This window comes from Nannobrachium achirus (genome assembly GCF_963921795.1).
Source record: "Nannobrachium achirus genome assembly, chromosome: 4".
In the NCBI taxonomy this organism is placed as follows: domain Eukaryota; kingdom Metazoa; phylum Chordata; class Actinopteri; order Myctophiformes; family Myctophidae; genus Nannobrachium; species Nannobrachium achirus.
In genome coordinates, this window is record NC_137813.1 from 75317581 (window position 1) to 75337414 (window position 19834).

The 19834-nt window shown below is 39.4% G+C and overlaps 2 protein-coding genes across 2 annotated transcripts in view; one reads left to right on the forward strand and one right to left on the reverse strand.

The window, feature by feature from the left end:
- pdxdc1 (pyridoxal-dependent decarboxylase domain containing 1) overlaps positions 1 to 19834 on the forward strand; it is a 78332-nt gene that overhangs the window by 25203 nt on the left and 33295 nt on the right. Inside the window, exons 7-12 of the mRNA XM_080723950.1 lie at positions 287 to 355; positions 4398 to 4476; positions 15288 to 15372; positions 15961 to 16009; positions 16951 to 17052; positions 18505 to 18630. Of these exons, the coding sequence (XP_080580076.1) occupies positions 287 to 355; positions 4398 to 4476; positions 15288 to 15372; positions 15961 to 16009; positions 16951 to 17052; positions 18505 to 18630 (510 nt within the window). The remainder of the gene's footprint in view (positions 1 to 286; positions 356 to 4397; positions 4477 to 15287; positions 15373 to 15960; positions 16010 to 16950; positions 17053 to 18504; positions 18631 to 19834) is intronic.
- Positions 7952 to 10208, reverse strand: LOC308284248 (uncharacterized protein; the record flags this gene model as incomplete). The annotated part of the gene is made up of 5 exons (XM_080724817.1): positions 7952 to 8651; positions 8962 to 9064; positions 9440 to 9579; positions 9946 to 10013; positions 10110 to 10208. The coding sequence occupies 5 exons, from the start codon at positions 10206 to 10208 to the stop codon at positions 8594 to 8596; spliced, it is 468 nt and encodes a 155-aa protein (XP_080580943.1). The 3' UTR covers positions 7952 to 8593.

Consider the following 19834-nt stretch of genomic DNA (forward strand, 5'->3'; position numbering starts at 1 on the left):
TGGAAAGAAAGACTGTATCAAGTACCGGTATGTTATTTCCTGATCCATTTGACCAATTAAGGGTTTAAATGGTACTGGATATGCAGCTCAGCAAATAAAAGGTGAATTGATTCCAGTGCATGACGGAGGATAATTAAAATCTTCACGATACGATTAATGTGAGTGTTTTTTATCACAATAAACGATGATAACGATTATCGTCCCATCCCTACTGCACACACTGTCTTTGTTCTTCCACCCAAACGTGTGTTTGTTATGTTGATGATATGACGTTTTGTCTCCTCAGCTCGGCCTGCCTCTCTCCAGTCTGTGTACGGTGCCATGCAACACCATGTTTGGATCCCATCACCAAATGGTACCCACAACCAATCCTACTTCACCCTATTATCTAAACCAGGGGTCTTCAACGTTTACAGGCCAGGGACCCCTTAGTTGAGAGAGAGATGAAGCAGGGACTCCCACAACCTTTTCATAGATTCCATATAGTTTCATCGTTTGACTGCACGATCATCAGTGTATTTTGGATTCATGTAAAAAAAGAAAAAAAAAAAACATTCAATTACTCAAATATTTGGAGGACTCTGAGGACCCCCTAGGGGTCCCAGACCCCCTGTTGAACACCCATGATCTAAACACTATACCCCAAAGTGTGGAATAAACTCCCTGTCGCACTTAGAACTACAGACTCACTCCCTAGCTTCCACCGTGGACTGAAGACTCACCTCTTCAGACTCCACCTAAACCCATAGCACTACTGTAACACTCCCCTTCCTTCAATGACCATATATGAAGCTAGATAGCATTTTTAGGTTTTAGAAACGTTTTTTACTGATTGGTCTACCTATGTTATTGTTTTTTCTAGATTGATATTCCTATGCATTGTTATATGGTCATTGATATACTGACATATTAGCTTGCTTATTATATTGATGTATTACCTGCTTATTGTAAGTCACTTTGGATTAAAAGTGTCTGCTAAAGGCCTACATTGTAAATTGTAAATGTACGTCGACTTAACGTTTTTCACTGGCGAAAACGAAATAAAAACTAAGCTACGATGACTAAAACTATGAAATATGTTGACAACATTAACGACAAATTAAAACAAAACTAGACTGAAATGTTAGCGAGGGACAAGTGGAGATGAGATCCAGTAGAACAAAAAGACAAGTCATTTTATGTTTGGTTGCGCTCTGGTAATAGCATTGGGAACTTACGATGCCATCAACGCCAGTAAAAATACATATTTGATGACAAAATTAACTGTAGATTTACAGTAGTTGACTAAGATCTTATGATATTTAGTCGACTAAAACTAAATTAGATTTTACTCAAAACACTAAATTCAAATTTGCTGTCAAAATGAACACTGCTTGACACCTACTGCACCTAATAGGCGGGTGCAGTTATGAAAAAAAAGCACCTAACCCAAAAAAAATTGCAACAAAAGATTTTTCAACTGTTTTGTGTAGTATTAGGTGTCCTTAATAACATACTAAAAGTCTACCAAAGTCTGACCACTGGAAAGGTGTCATTTTCAAGATGGCGTCCAGGATGGACAAACATTCATTAAAATACTCTAACTCCTTCATTATTTACCCTAGACAAGTATTTTTTGTGTCAAACCCTATGTTTATGTGGCCTAGGAATCCATTGGACTTGTCCAAATTGCAGAAATACAATTACATAATTCTGAAATCCAATATTGTGTCTGTGACTCTATTAAAACCCACTGAAAGGGCCAACCGTTTCAAGTTAGCTAACTTAATATGTATTAAATACCACATAGTTATTTCTTTACCTTTGTTTTTCACTTGAACAAGACTGAAATGTCATACTTCCACCCCTACTGTACATACTAGATTTTTTCTTTTTCTTGCAGACAAGCACAGTGTACATACATTTTCAACAACTTTCTGATATATTAGGAAGGTGTATATTCTAGGAACAGTATGAGTGTGCAATATTAGAAAGGTGTATATTCTAGGAACAGTATGAGTGTGCAAAGAGGGGTTTTGGTGAGTATGGAGGTTAGTGCAGAGCTGTCTGAGCCTACTGTAATGGTCTACTGGGTGCCTATAGGCAGAGGTGGTGAATAAGGCCTAGGGTGCAGAGTATGGGGATGGGGCCGGGGTGGGTGAAAGGGTAAGCGGGCTCTCGTCTAAGAGTTTAGTGGACCTATAAAGAGCCCTTCAGGTGGATGAGGGTGTAGGGGTATCTTGATAGCTCCATGGGCTCTTGGAGCACTGTCTGAAGTGCAAAGTTACATGAGTTCTCTCCTCCCCCATGTCAGAGGGGGAAAAAACAACAACAACTGGCTGTAGTGGGGCACTTGGAAGCCCAGGACGAGTGTCCATAGGTGGTAAGAGAGAATGGGTTGTGTCTTTTCCTGGTGGTGGTGGTGGTTCTTAGGCCTTAGTGGTGCAATAGCCAAATGCCAATACGCAAACTTCCATCCTCACAATTGGGTTCGCTTTAAGAAACGCTCCATGCTTAGTGTAAATTTGGTGAGACTACAATTAGTTATGATGTGTCAGACAGCTGGGTTGTTATGTGGAGGAGGCTCACAGCTCCTCCAAAAACAAATTTGCATTTGACACAAACTGGATCACGCTGGAGGATGGAGTGTGGAGGAGGCAAGTATGGTATTAGAATTAAGATCATGCATTTGGCCGACAGGGGTGTCACCTGGCTTACCGATAGTCCCACTGGTTCCAAGTGGCCCTTCGGGTCATGATAGGCCCTTGTGGGTGGGTATAGATAATGAGGAAGGCCAGTTCCCAGTGTTGGTGGTTGTAAAACCACAATGTGGAGCATGACTGTGTCAGGCTGACGGGTGTTTCCCTATTACTGGCTCACAGGAGAGTCAGTGTCTGGTTGTTTGGTATTTTCTAAGACCATTAATATTAACAGGAGCCCATAGTGACCTATCAGTGTGACTCAGAGGGTGCTTGGCTGTTACGCTCTCCAGTTAAAAAGCTGAGGTGTATGCAGAAAGCAATGCTTGTCTGTCAGATAGCAGCAAGGACACAGCCTTGCGTTGGCCTTGAAGTTGGTTAGATGGGAAGACTTGGAGCACAGCGTGTCATGAGCTGTCCCATCCGCCCTCTTACTGCTAAAATGCTCCAGAAAAAACTGACAAGTCAATCTGAACCCTATCCGTGCCACACTCCTCAACTACTCCTGCCAAGACCCAGTAAACACCTAGGTTGTGACAGCACTGACCTCAACTCCCTCTCCAAGCCCATGATGGCCCAGCTTAGTCCTCAAGTATGGAGCTTTTCAGATATGTAAAGCGGTTAAGGGGACATCACAGGATATCCCAGGCTTCCAGACCCCCTCTTAACCTACACTCATCAGAACCTACCTGTACCCACCTGAGAGCCACCACATCCCCTCTACACTCCCACACTGCCCCCCTCACTGATCGTCACATCATTCACCCCTCATGCTCCCTTTTCCGCCCAATGTGCATTCTATCCCTGCTACAAACATCCATTCCCCCCCGGGGGGACTCTTCAGAGGTAACAGTTTTGTGAGTCTCAGTGGTTTCAGTGCAAACCTAATGCTTTTAATGAATTCATAATTATGAAGAAACTCTAGTTTGACTGATCACAAGCTACGTACTGAGGTGAGAATTACAATTCTTTAGATTTATCCTGTATAAGGTTGCAGCACCCCAACATTCAGCATCTGTCACAGGTTCCCCTAGGGGAGTTATATTTAATTATTATTTTTTATGTGATACTAGACACCTTATCAAACACAATGGTGAAGCCATTTCTTCACCATTGTGTTTCCCAAAATGTGTATTTAATGACTATAACATGGCTGCTCTGTTTTTATTAATTTCACATACCTCACACTAATAACGAATTTATTACTCATTGGTATCAAAAGAAATCTCCTGAAAACTTTAACAAAATGTTAATTATAACTGAAATCATCAATACTGGACATTATGGCACATTGAAAAAGGAGAAATGTCCAATTACATTCGGAAATCTTCAAATTTAACATAAATATGCTTATAACCTTATTATAACTAACTGTTTTAACATAATTGTACTTGTAATCACTTGACTATAATTTATATGTGCTAATTGGATTCCTAGATCATCAAAATATGAGGCCTGACACCACAAATATTTGTCTATGATGAATAATAAAGGAATAATGGTCTTTTAAGGAACTGGCGGCGGCCATCTTGAAAATATGCATTTCTAGTGGTCAGATTTTGGTAGACTTTTGATATGTTATTAAGTACACCTGATACTAGAATAAACCATTGAGAAACCTTTTGTTGCAATTTTTTTTGGGTCAAACCATATCTGCACCCGCCTATAAACACTTGTCAATGTTGACATTGAGCTCTCTCTCTGTTTTCCAAATGGCAGGACGTGGCGTTGTTGGACAAACTGATCAAAGAGGACGTTGAATCGGGGAAATGTCCTCTGCTGTTGTTGGCCAACGCAGGTCAGTGGAAACTCCATTAAAACCAATGTCTGCATCGTTACCCTTTATGCAAGATCAGAAAGTGACAAAAACAACTAAATGAGCAGACAACATTGGAACTGCCACGCAAGTTGATACAAATGGTCTTTGTGGGGTTCTCTCCCCTGATTGGATGAAATTGGTGACCCGCCTTGGACATTTATTTTTCTGTTTTAAGACTGGGAACGCATTATTACTTTAACCCAGGGATCGGCAACCCAAAATGTTGAAAGAGCCATATTGGATCAAAAAAACTAAAAACAAATCTGTCTGGAGCCGCAAAAAAATGTAATCCTTATATAAGCCTTATAATGAAGGCAACACATGCTGTAAGTGTCTATATTAGCTATATTAGCCTACAATCAAAATGACTAAGTAGGCTACAAATACATAATGAGCATTCATGATTAGCGCATCCTGGAGAGAATCTTGAAATGTAATATTTATTCTACACATTTTTACAGCATTGGAAAACGTTGAGTGTTTGTGTCATGTCTGTCCTCCTACAGAAACCATATTAACACTTATGTTGCAATGATTTTTTTCTCTTCAATGTCTCGCGTTGCCATGGTTACCATAGACTTCCATGTAATTGTGCAATTGTGTAAAAAGTGCACGCCCATGCCTAGATGATGCACCACGTGCACTGCAAAAAAACCTACTCTAAATATAAGAAAAAAAATATGTTTTTGAGTATAAATCAACTAAAAACAAGTAAGATTATCTGCCAGTGGGGTAAGAAAATTTTTCCCGGTAAGATTTCTTGAAATAAGAAAATATATCAAGGCTTTAGGGAAGTCAGGGATTCTTAAAATAAGTTCATTAAACCCCATTCCAAGTAATTAATTAAGTCATATAAACTCAGAATTAGTTGGCAAACCTCTTCAAATAGGTTTTTCAGACTCATTCCAAGCAATATATTCAAGTCAAATAGACTCATAACTACCCGTTTAAGTCATAGAAACTCAAAATTAGTTGGCAAACTTCTTCAAATAAGATTTTCAGACTCATTCCAAGCACTAAATGTAAGTTAAATAAACTCGTAACTAGTCATTTAAGTCATAGAAACTCAAAATTAGTTGGCAAACCTCTTCAAATAAGTTGTTCAGACTCATTCCAAGCACTATATTTAAGTCAAAAAGACTGATAACTAGCCATTAAAGGTCTTGAAATCGGTGGTAAAATCCCCTTTCAAGCACAATACCAAGTCAAAGAGACTAATAACTAGCCATTAAAGGAGTAGTTCACCTCAAAATGAATTTTCTATTCGGGTCCCCATCCGGAATCAATGGGGTAAATTTACAATAATCGGATTTTGTCTTAGGAATGCAACAAATACAAACAAATATATTCTTGAACTCAAGTCTCCATGGCGTGAGTAAACAAAAGAAGAAAAGTCATTTTGGGGGTGAACTACTCCTTTAAAGGTCTTGAAATTTAAGTGTTAATCCCTTTCCAAAATACCCCAAAGCTACTCAAATAAGCGGTAAAAAGCAAATCCTGAAATGTAGTAAATAAATGAAGGCATAATGAATGTTCTCAAAATTTATTATAAAACAATTAAGTGTGAGTGTGTTACAGTAAATTGTTTACAGTAGTACATTTTTGAGTAAACACTGAGTGAATAGATTTACTAAGCACTTTTATTTCTGTCTCAGTTGAATTTACTATAGGGATAATCAAGGCACCCTGTTTCCTTCCAGCTCACCACGACCAAAGAAGCTGGGTATGTGTTTACTTTTCAGTAAACACATACTAAGCACTTATTTTTGTTGAATTTGCCATAGTCAGGGCACTCCCAGCACTTGACAATAAAGAGACCCAAACCAAACCAGAGATCAGTGTCACAATGTCTTTCTGTCCATCCGCCATGCTGACACTACACCACCACAAGAGCCAGATGCTGAAACATGCCAGAAGTTGGAGATGACTGACGTCATTAAGACACCATGTACAGTGCAGCCACATCCAGCCTGAATCAGATCTGGGCCACATCCAGACTGGAATCCGATCGGTTTTAATGGTCACGTGTTGTTAATACAGATGAGATTCCAATCTGGATGTGGCCCAGATCTGATTCAGGCTGGATTTAAATTGGCTGACAACTGAATTTGCCAGAGTCAGGGCACTCCAAGCACTTGACAATAAAGTGCTCTTTACATTGTCATTACAGTATTACAGTGCTTACAGAGCAATTCAATTTTTAAACTTTGAATGGCTGCCAAGTCACTGAAGTCAGCCCGCATTTGGAGATGGCTGACGACCGACACTAAACAGTGCCCACATCAGATACTCCCACATGCGGAAACAGTTAACAAATTTAGAGATGACCGACATGACAGACGGACGGACAGAACATCTTAAGAGTATGTTCTGATCCTGGATAGGCCTAAATTTGGAGATTGCTGACTTAACACTGTAGATACGTACACTATAGAGATTACTACTTACAGAGCTTTCACATAAAACCACCAAAGCTTTAACAACATAAGGTACCAGAGCTTTAACATAATAGCGGCACTTTAACTAGCAAAAATAAAACTGCCAGAGCTTTTAACAACAAAAGGTACCAGAGCTTTAACATAATAGCAGCACTTTAACTTTACAAAAAATACAGGAGATCTTTGACACCCCCACAGTGAGAAATACAGTCACTAGCATGATTGCGATACTGCAAGCCAGTGAACATGGACAGAAGCACTGCTACCCGAAGAAACAAGGGCCAACACCTAAGCGAGGCGTCCCCAAGAAGAGACGTCGCCTCAACCTTTCTCCCAGTGATGACGAATCCAGTGGCTCAACCATCATTTTGTCCCAAACCACTGAGACCTCTGGGGATTTTGGGGAGCCCAGCACCAGATGATGGACCTGATGGCCCTGTTGCATGCAAGTAGATTTGGCTATAGGCTAAGCCTTTTTACACCAGGTACCACCTCAGAAAATGTTTTTCCAAGTACCATCATAATAACTGATGTTAATATAGGTGTGTAGCACAGTTAAAACACAAATTCATTCATTTAAGGAGTTCTCTTTTTTTAAATATATTTCCAAGCTAATAATTTCACCAGGTCATTGGACAGATGCATCCACTAGGCCTGTGAACTGATGATATCTTCAATGTTGTCATGCTAATTTAAGCACAGAGCCTATTTCAGCCTATTGCTTGATCAGAATAACAACCTGTAGTATAATGTAAATATTTCACTCTGCTTCTATGATTTCTTTTTTGGGAGACTCCAAACCTATAACCATGATTTGTGTATTGTGTTCTCGATTTTAGCGGAGGAGAGTCAACTAGTGGAGGTTGACTGTCGAAGACAGCCGTGAAGCACAGGCCAGGCATTACAAGACGCTTCAGGAATTGCTAAAAAGGCCTAAACCAAACCAGAGTGACGTGGCACAACTGCTGGAGCTCGATGCCAGGAGGGCCTTCATAGACAGCGATGAAACACTGAACAAGGAAGACAGGCCTGCAAAGATCCTTAAAGCATATCCTTGCTTCAAGGATCTTAAACATGCAAGTGAAGTGATAGGTTTACATTATACTACAGGTTGTTATTTTGATCATGCAATAGGCTGCAATAGGGGCTCTGTGCTTAAATTGGCATGACAACATTGAAGATTTCATCAGTTCACAGGCTTATAATTTGAGCGGGTCAAATTATTGGCTTAGAAATATATCTAAAAACAATAACTCCTTGAATGAATGGATTTGTGTGTTAACTTGACATTACAGCACCTGGTATTGTACTTTACAAGCACCTCTACTTTACATCAACAAATAAAATAAATAAAAACAAATAAAAAATACAGCATCCGTTATTGCACTTCACTAGCACCTCACTACTTCCCATCAACAAAAGTCTTCCACTCTGCCAAGGCTTTTTGTAGGATGGAGTGGTGTCACGGTCATGTATGTCATCACATAATATTTCTGTCTGCACGACAGACAGGAGTGTAGCCACGCACTTGGGGTACGTGAGATGGAAGGTGTAGTAATAGCCAAGTAAATAGATCAGACCGTCAATCAGCTGCTCCTCTGGAAAGATGGTGATGGGAGTGTTCCCCACAGCAACCAAACAGCGGGGCCTATCCAGGATCAGGACGGGGCTCTGGAGGGGTCTCTTCTGGTGGTAGAGATTTGGGTCTTCAGATGGCTACAGCAAAACAAAGAAAAACAATATAGAAATGATTTCAGTAAACATAAATGGGCAACTGGCAAACCGACTTGTCACTTAATAACAGAAAACCGATATAGTATTGATTTCAGTATTTTTTTAAGTCCAATGTATTTGTAGTTAAGTTCATTTAAGTTAATAAACCTTGCATAAATGCATTAGAAAATACACTTCAGAATTCCAATAAAAATAAAAAAGAATAGCAGATATACAAGCATAAAACATACCACACGGACATGTTTTGAGCTTGTAGATCAGCTATTTTGTCTATTTGGTGTGACACTCCTACCTCAAGGATGTGGAGCAACGCTTCACTGGGTCCTCCCAGCTTCTTTGGTGGTGGGGAGCTGGAGGGAAACAGGGTGCCTTGATTCTCCCTACAGCAAATTCAACTGAGACAAAAATAAAAGTGCTTAGTAAATCTATTCACTCAGTGTTGTTTACTCAAAAATGTACTACTGTAAACAATTAAGGCGTTTAGCTGACGCTCTTAATCCAGAGCGACATACATTAAGCAAGGTCAATACATCAAACTCATTGTAATCTAAGAAAAAACTAAAGTAAACAAAAATGCAATCTAACTTATAGTTAAGGTTAAAGAGCAGGTGCTATGGGCTATGATGGAGTCTGAAGAGGTGAGTCTTCAGACCACGGCAGAACCTAGAGAGTGGGTCTGTAGTTCTAAGAGCAACAGGAAGATATTACACATTTTGGGTGCCAGAAGGGCGACTTGTCTAGGACGAGTGGATGAGAGCAAAATCACTTACCTCCATCCAAAGGAAGCTGTGCTTGCCTTGTTCCAGGCAGCGTAGAACTGGACCTGGCAGCAGAAGCTATCCCACCTCTTCTTGGCCTCAGTGAAGTTAGGGTTATCCTTTGCCAAGATCCGACGTAGCTCATCTTTAACCTAGAAAAAAAGTAAAAAAAAAACAACAAAAAAAACATTGAAACAACTGCTGTATGTAGAGGTAAAAGCAAAAAGAAATCCCAAGACTGAAATGTATTTTTGGACCCATGTCCCAATATGATTTGTCGTGTCGTGTGATTTTAATTGTAGCTTGTAGATCTTTTTTTTTTTTTTCAAAGTTACATAATTATCTACCGTGGGGGAGGCTCTCTCCAATCCGACATGTCGCCACTCCGAAATTGGCTTCTTATTGTCGGAGTGGCAACACTCCCATGGGGGTTCAGGTTAGGGTTAGAGATAGGGTTAGTGTCGGAATGGAGACATGTCGGAAAGGAGACATGTCGGAGTGGTGGGATGTACTCCTACCGTGGGAGTGGAGAGAAGGAAGACGTTCTGGATCCAACAGGGCCAGATTTGTCTTGTGGATTCTCATTCTAAGTAAAGCAGATAAAACATTTACAAAGTGGTAAATAACTGACCCAATTTAAAACTCTGTCACTGATATTTGCCAAACAATGCAGTTATAATACCTCTGGGTGAATTGGAGCCCACAAGCGCTTTCTGTGGCCAAAGTCAGCCTGGCCTGGAAAAACCTCCATCAAATCCTCTTGGGTGAGGGTGCGTAGCATGTCTGCTTCTAATGTAAAGCAAAATGAACACATCAATAATATAATAACTATTAATTTACGGAATGTATGTCCATCTCTGTCTGCACTGAAACTAAACAGTGTCGTCACCATGGTAACAGCTGCATGATGAAACAATGTCCAAATATGGGCATTGACATGACACTGATATGTCTGGGTTCTCCACCATTAATTCTGAGACTCCTACACCCCTACATTTAATCAATCCCCCATATACTGTGCAAATCCCCAGGGGACTAGTTTATACCTAGTTTTGTGTTGTTTCAATACAGTATTTATCAATTTCTATTTTTATTTTTTTTGCTTAACTTCTTAGGCTTTTCTACCATTTTGAACAATATTTTTACCACTTTGAACAATATGTTTTTAAATACTTCAAATGGATAGCTACATTGACACATTGTGAGCTTGTAGATCAGCTATTTGAACCATTTAAAATGCTTTTCAAAATAGTAAAAAAATATCCACCATGGTTTAAGTTACAATGGGATTGAATAGGAAGGGGCGTGTCTGATCAAATGAATATCAATATGTAAATAGGTGTAACTCAGAGTGAGGAGAACCTAAGTGAGTAGACCCTCATTGGCTTCTTTTTGACCATACTGTTATGGGGGTCCTAGAAATTAAAAAAAGTTGAGAAACACTTCACTATATTGAACAGAGCCTTCGATGTCATGCTCTGCATACTATGTTGAACAACTTGAAAACAGTCTGGGGTGTTCACAAAAGCATGGGTCGACAACAATTACCCACATTTGTTTATGAAAGTAAAATATCCTTTTAAGGTGGTCGCCAGCTAAATGGTCCAACATTGGCCAAGATGAAAGTAGCCAATCCACAAGCTTCAACTAAATGTAATGCCTCAAATCCTACAATTATAAGTGCTTTTTGGGGTGGGGGTCCTCAAATGTACCCGCAAGGGTCACATTTAGGTCTGTCATGCATTAATTTAATCAGCTGAATATCAACATACCTTGTAAAATGGATAGTGTGGTAGTTTCCAGCTTAACCATGATGCAGTACATGTTGTCACATATTGTACCTGGCAGACAGGGAGGGGGGGGGTGAATTCACTGAAATGCTATGGCATCATTTAAAATGATCACATCAGGAGGGACCAATTGCAACTCTGACAACTTTACTGTTCTGTTATTCATCGTAAAAATAAAACGTTTTTTTATCATCATTGTTCTTTTATTGTTGTAGGTTAACCTGAAATCATAATAAACAGGCCCTCCACTTTGCATGATAACGTGGCAAAAGCCCTAATTTATAAAAATGAACCATACACAAGTTCAAAACACGGTGCAATTGCATGTTTAAGTACTTAGCAGCACGACGGTGCTGAACATAGCAGATCTAAAAGCTCTCCGTGCATAGCGTGGTCGGCTTTGTGAGCTTGTATAACACTGCAAGATCTGTTATTTTCAGCGTGCGACACCGTCGCCGTGCAAAATATAAATTAGGCTTTGTGGCTTGTGGCCTCGTCTTGTTGTTTTATGGCACTCAACATTCGTGTGCAAAGTAGAATATAATAGAATAATAGCTTACCGTGCGTGCGTTCGGTTCCACTCCAAGTCCACAGCTGTTAGCGTTAGCGGCATAGGTTAGCGGTTGGGAGTTTGAAGAAGAAGATGATGATGATGATGAAGTCAAGCGGATGTGACGTTTTCAAATAGCCTATCTACGTGCGCTTAACGTGCGCTTACGTGCTTACGTCATAAGCCCTGTGGAAATAAGCCTAACATAATACATTAAAATAATGCCCAGGCTATTACAAAAAGAAAATGTATTGTTTATTTATGTCATTTCTGAATTGCGTTATTTGCTCCATATGACATTGATGACGTAATTGCACTGAAAAATTACCATTAAAGGAGTAGTTCACCCCCAAAATGATTGATTACTCACACCATGGAGACTCTAATTCATGTATATATATATATATATATATATATATATATATATATATATATATAATAATTATTATTATTATTACCCATATATATATATATATATATATATATATATATATATATATATATATATATATATATATATATATATATATATATATGGGTAATAATAATTATAATAATTATTATTATTACCCTTATCGCATTCCTAAGTCAATAATTTGATTATAATAAATGTAGGGGTAGGGGACCCAAAGACACTTTGGGTCCCCTACCGGAATCAATGGGGGCTTTAGGCTTTATTGGCTTAGGAATGTGACAAAAAAACAAAAAATACATTTCCATGAATTCACGTCTCCATGGGGTGAGTAATCAATAGAAAAAAAGTCATTTTGGGGGTGAACTACTCCTTTAAGAACCCAAAAGGAATGAGTGTGGTGTAATTAACCCGTTATGACTTGAGCCATACGACCTGGGCCTGATTCTACAAATGCCTTAGTTTTCAAACATTGTCATGCCAAGGTCCCCCAAAATGATGTATTTGAACACCACTTCGAGAGACATGTTATATTTAAAGGTTTGGCTGAGGTGGGATTTCTATATATTTGCTTTATTATTTACTTTATTCCATGTACTCTGATCTTGCCATTTGAAAGCCACTGTACTTAATTAAATGTGAATAAACGTGATGTTGAACAACATTTTTCATTCCAATATGTAGTGTGAAAATAGTTATTGTGAACTTCGGTCGCTGTTTCTCTGAAACCGTGCAGATCTTGTGACATCACTCTGACTCACTGACCAAGATGTAGGACTCCCCTTTTTGCCCTTATGCAGCATGGAGATCCCTGATGTCATCAATATTAAGCCCATATCTGGCAACGCCCATGTATCCATATATGGAAATCCCTGATGTCATCAATATTAAGCCCATATCTGGCAAAGCCCATGGACATATCCATATATGGAGATCCCTGATGTCATCAATATTAAGCCCATATCTGGCAAAGCCCATGGACATATCCATATATGCCATATATGGTGTCATCAATATTAACCCCATATCTGGGAATGCCCATATTGTAGTCATTGTATTTCCATATGACCTAATCAAACACTGAGATCCATACATAAAGACAATAGGGTATTTTACTAGTTTGGTACTTAAAATAAGTACTCAGAGCTACTCATTTTCTTAAAAGTGACACTGTGGATTCAACCTTTGTCTCAGAGGGTAATTTTTACTTGATGTAAATGTGAAATATTATAATTTAAGATCTAATATCATGGTAAGAAAAAAAAGAAATATTTTCTTAAAACAAAAATCATCATCTTGTACAATTTTATCTTCTTTAGAATATAATTTTTAAAACTAGACCAATAAGAATTTATGGCTAGATATACGATTGCAAATCTTGCTTAGTTCATTCATTTTTGCAGTGTGTGTAGATGCTGTTCACAGCTTTCAAACAAAAAAATCCGCTTGGAAATCCGTTCAGGCATTCATGATTTATCAGCCATTATGTTTTCTTCAGATGTAAACAAACATGGCTGCCATGTTTGAAAGAATGAGTTGGTATAGGGGTTAAACATGCAATTTCGCGATCGCGATCATGCCTAATACATTTCTGGAGGTCCAAAAAAAAATTTTAAAAAAAAAAAAATTACATTTTTTTTTTTTTTTTTTTTTTTCAAAAACGGCCCAAACTCGGGAAACTCGGGGTTGGCACAGCGGTAGTACCAATACAAACTCGGGAAACTCGGGGTTGGCACCATATGTGTTAAAACAAAAAATATATTTTCCCCCCATCTTTTTCCATTTTCATACACTTTTGAAAAAGCTCCAGGGAGCCACTAGGGCGGCGCTAAAGAGCTGCCCTATACAAGCCGCCCTATACAAGTGCCGCGCTGCGAGCTTGTAGATCTCCCATTCTTGAAAAATCATTTTGTGAAAGTCTTTGAATATTTTTAACCCGATTCTATAAATCCTTCTGAGGTTTTTGAAAAACGCATGTTTCTATGTCAGTGGTGCTCAAACTTCTTCATGTCAAGGACTTCCAAAATGGCCACGGACCCCATCTCAAAATATTTGGTTCCAGGGAACAGGGACCCCCAGAAGCAAAATTTAAGTTACAAATGTTCACTTTAAAAATACATGTATTCAAAGATTTGCACAAATTTTCACAACTAGATCTAGATCTGCTAAAAAAAAAAAAAAAAAAAAAGCAGATCTACAAGCTCACAGCGCGGCACTTTTACCTGGAATTATTTTATACTTTAGTTATTAAGACATAGCTGATGTACAAGCTCACAGTGCGGCACCGAGTGCAGCGTTGCAAGCTTGTAGATCTGCTATTTCTTTTTTAAAGCAAGATCATTATTTTTTGGCAAATCTTTGAATATATCTTCAAATAGAACATTGATAACTAAAATATTTACTTCTGGGGGGTCCCTGGAACAACATATTTTGAGATGGGGGTCCACGGCCAAACACATGTAATTTGGGGGTCCATTGACATGGAACCACTGATACGAAGGATTTTGTAGACATTTATAGAATCAGGGTTAGGGTAAAAAATATTCAAATACTTGCACAAATTTTCAAGATTTTTCAAAAATGGTAGATCTACAAGCTCGCAGCACGGCACTAGATCTGCTATTTTTTTTTAAGTCGTGAAAATGTGTGCAAATCTTGGCATGTATTTTTAAAGGGAACATTTGTAACTGAAATGTTGCTTCTGCGTGGTCCCTGGAACTAAATATTTTGAGATGGGGGGTCCGTGGCCAAATCATTTTGGGGGTCCTTTACATGAAAAATGTTTGAGAACCACTGTCATAGAAACATGCGTTTTCTTTTGTTTTTTTATTCAAAAACCTCACAAGGATTTAGAAGAAATTCATAGAATCAAGTAAAACATATTCAAATACTTGGCAGATCTACAAGCTCGCAGCACGGCACTCGGTGCCGCGCTGTGAGCTTGTAGATCTGCTATTTTTCAATAGTTAAAGCATACGATAATATCTTGAGGGTTGAGCACCACTGACTTATACCTCTTCATCGATTTGCACCACAGTCCATTGGATACAAGTAGCGTCCTTCTTATGTAGTGTACTGTGTCCCTAACTATGCACGCTTGTTCCTCAGGTACGCCGGCTGCAGGTCACACTGATAAACTGGCTCGTCTGAAGGAGTTATGTGAACAGTACAACATGTGGCTGCATGTGGAGGGGTACAGTATGAAACCTATGTTTATACATGAAACCTCCTCATATTTATATTAAGACATTAACCAAAAAGTCGACAAGTCGACTCAGTCAACGCCTGAGTCAACGCCAGTCATGTAGCATGTAGATCTGCTATTTTCACAATTTCTGCCTCTATATATTTGACAATTTAGACAATGTTTAATTTGTCATTTTAGAGGTATTAAAAGTCCTTAAATTGTCACTTTAGAAATGTGCAGATACCCTTTATACACATAAACTTTATATTGGTTGTAGATCGGCTATTTTTTGGCAAAGACATCTGATAGAGTGAAAAAAAAGACTGTATCAAGTACGTACGTATTTTATAAGTACCTTTTACCAATTATAGAGGGTGTAAGTGGTACCGGATATGCAGCTCGGCAAATAAAAGGTGAATTGATCACAGTGCATGACGGAGGACGATATCACGATAAATTAAATCACCACGATACGATTATCGCGAGTGTTTTTTTATCATGATAAACAATAATATTGCGTATCGCCCCATCCCTAATCATGACTCAAACAGTGACCTTCCAGCTCCGCTTGAAATGGCTTTTTGTCTCTTTCAGGGTCAACTTGGCAACACTGGTGCTGACAAAAATGTCCTCTACTGTCAATGTAAGTACATGGAAGCAGTGTTCATTTTGACCGCTAATCAATATTTAGTAAGGCTGGGACTTTAACTGATTAATTGCGATTAATTAATTACAGAAAATTAACGCGATTAAAAAAATTAACGCATTTTAATCGCACTTAGTTTTTGCACCACAGAACCTTCAGTTTCGGGCATACCGATCATAGCGATGCACCAACCAAGAAGAGAAAACAAACGCAAAGGGAGAAGTAGCCGATCAGAGCGCTTTGCTTGGCCCAGTGGATGTGAAATTTAGATTTAAAAAACTCAGTTGTTGATTCACTCGTACAACACAATGTGTTTTACTTGAAAGAAAATGCTTCTCAGGTCAAATATCAATGTGCGATTAAAATGCGATTAATTGCGATTAATTAATCACAGAGCCTGTAATTAATTAGATTAAAAATTTTAATCGCATCCCAGCCCTAATATTTAGTTGTGGTCTTATTTTAGTCACCTGAAAGGTTTTAGTTTTAGTCTAGTTTTAGTCGACTAAATCTAAGTTTTTATTTAAATTTTTTTCTACAGATTTTGACGACAAAAATGTATTTGACAGCGTTAATGTCTAGGTTGCATGCTGAACATAACCGATGCTTGTAGAGCAACCAAACATAAACCAAACATAGAATGACTTGCGTTTTACTTCTACTTCTGCGCTAGTCCCTCCCTAACATTTCAGTCTAGTTTTTATTTGTTGACGAAAGTGTACTTAGTCCTCGTTTTAGTCATCATAGCTGGTGGGAAAAGGTTGTCGACGAACATTTTTGAAATGAACACAGCATGTACAGTAAGACATATTCATTGTGTGTGTGTGTGTGTGTGTGTGTGTGTGTGTGTGTGTGTGTGTGTGTGTGTGTGTGTGTGTGTGTGTGTGTGTGTGTGTGTGTGTGTGTGTGTGTGTGTGTGTGTGTGGTCCCTACTCCAGGCAGCCACCAGCAGTGACAGCATGACGTTGACATTAGGACCGTGGTTGGGTCTTCCTGCAGTGCCCGCCGTCACCCTCTACAGACATGAAGACCCTGCTCTGGTAACATCATTATAGTTGTTTCTTTATCTTAACTTTTTCTCTGCCATTTTAAACATAGCCTGAACTCAGCAACTGCCAAATTGTCCTTACCTTTTAACGTGGGCACGTGCACGCATCGTGCACGATCTGTGCATGTAACATGTAAAAACAATTCCATTGGAAAAGGAAATATCCGTTGTCAGGCTGTATCTGCCGCTGTTTACAGAAAAACTCATGCAAAACGCTGAGCTGTGCGCTATATCCTGCGAGGGCACATAGCAGACGATATGTGCGCAGATCATATGCCAGGCGGGTAAAATAATCAAACAGCTTCCAAATAAAAAAAAAACGTGTGAAAAAATACCATGTTATAGCCGTGCAGCTCCTTCCTTTGTTTACAATGGAAACCTATGGGATCGGAGCTATGACGCGGCCTCAGACCGGATATGGAAACCTAGATCCGGTCAAAACAGGAAATACGGCTGGATACAGTTAGGAGGCGGGCCTAAAGAGTCAGAATCGGCTATAATCTGCGATCATACTTTTAATTGTTTCATAATGATTAAAGGTAATTAAATTTCCGGGATCTACGGGCATGGCAGCGCGGTACAGCGGGAAATCTCCGGTTTTGACGGGGATAGCAGGAAATGTGTTAAAAGGATGCCTTGTGGAAATTAAATAGGCCGGAGCAGTCTGGACCACAGATATAAAGAGCTAGATGCCTCGTTCGCCTCTGCAGTTCATTGGAGCGATGTGCAAAAGTTCTAGTCCGGACTTCCTGAAAAAACTAAGGGAACGCTGTCAGTCAAAGTGACTACTGGCCAATCACAGTGTGTCTTTTCCGTGACTTATCCAAGGACCACAATTCAATTCAACAGAGCCAGTTCCGATGTTGCGCTGCTCAGCTGTTCTTATAGGCTGCATACGTAAAGACCAGCCCCCACCTGCCTCTGATTGGCTTACCTACTTCCGTATGTGTGACACACGCGGAAGCAATGAACACGCAATCGACGAAGATTCCCTTAGTTGCTCAATGCATACGCCTACGCCCCCTAGTCGAAGGAGGCGTCTACCTTTCTATGTCCATGGTCTGGACTCCCACACAACATCAGGTGGGAACTGGTGACGCTGATGAAAAAAAAAAGGATCCGCGAAAGAACTAGGAAACACAAACAGCGGGGCCCACTAAGAGAGCGCCGAGAGCTTGTAGATCTGCTATTTTCCGTGTAGGTGATTTCCCCCGAATACGGATGCTGGGGTTAAAGTGGTTCATTTAAAACAATTAGCAAGTTATTAGCAGAGGATAATGATGGCTGATGATGTGATGTCCTGCTTTTCTGCGTCTGTGCGCATGTGTGCTTGCGTGCGTGCATGCTTGTGTGTGTGTGTGTGTGTGTGTGTGTGTGTGTGTGTGTGTGTGTGTGTGTGTGTGTGTGTGTGTGTGTGTGTGTGTGTGTGTGTGCGTGCGTGCAGTCTCTAGCAGCGGGCCTGACATCCAGTCAGCCCATGGAGAAGCTGCGTGCGCTGCCTCTCTGGCTCTCCCTCCAGTACCTGGGTCACACCTCCATCATCCACAAGATCTCACACGCCACCTCCCTGGTAAGAACACACACACTTCTCTCTGTCTCTCTTTTTTACCCCTTAAAATTTAGAGTAGGTATTATTTTCTAGGGATGGGACCATATTATAAACATTTCATATCACGATTATTGTGACAAAAGAAATAATATAGTAAATCGTGATAATCAAAATCCATTATCCTGGGGCGAAACATTTGCCAAAAAATAGCAGATCTACAAGCTCACAACGCGTCGTGATTGTAGATCTGCTATTTCCACTATCTTTGAAAATGTTTGCAAATATATGAACATTTTGCAACATGGATACAATTGACAATTATGACAAAATATTACATCGAATAGACGATTATGTAATAATTGTGACAGGCCTACTAATTATACATAATACATATTATTTTATTGTAAATATCCACAGGTTTACAAACGACATAGCTAATGTTCTGGGCACTTTAATTTCTATTGTGAAAATGTCCATATTATACTCTTACCCAGAAATGCCAATTTGTCACAGCGCATGGAGAGCTTGTAGATCAGCACATGGTGTCACACTGCAAGTTATGAAACTTCCCCTACACTTTATATCTGAAATAAATCTACAGTTACACCAACTACTTGATGACAGTTCTACATCACCCCAAGTGTGTTCATAACTTGAGACTCATTCCAACCCCCTGATGTCACCAGGCTGCTACCTAGTGGTGAACGTTTTTTTTTTTTATACAACATTGTACACCACTTTTGTTGTGCTGTTGTTGCCAAGAATTAAAATCGACTAATGTCCCTAATTGCCAAAATTGTACCTTTTAATGTGCACGATGTGCACAGGTCATGCACGGATGACCTGTGCACACCATTCACAGCTTTCAAACAAAAAACATCCTCTTGGAAATCCGTTCAGGCATTCAAAAGATAGAGGCTATAGTGTTTTCTTCAAATGTAAACAAACATGGCTGCCATGTTTGAAAGATAGAGCTGTTCTGGGAGTCAAACATTCATTTCAAAATAGGAAGTAGGGAGAGTAGGGCCAAGGGAAAACTTGTGTTTGGCACAGGGACAAATAATCGCCCCTGAGCGTAATGTTGGGCCGATAGCGATATTCCCGATCACAGCGTCAAATCCATACATTCTATTTATTGTGTTACTGTAGCAGCATTTATATATTTAATGATTCTTCTTACACAACATTGACATTGTATATTAAGTATAACAATTAGGAGATTGCA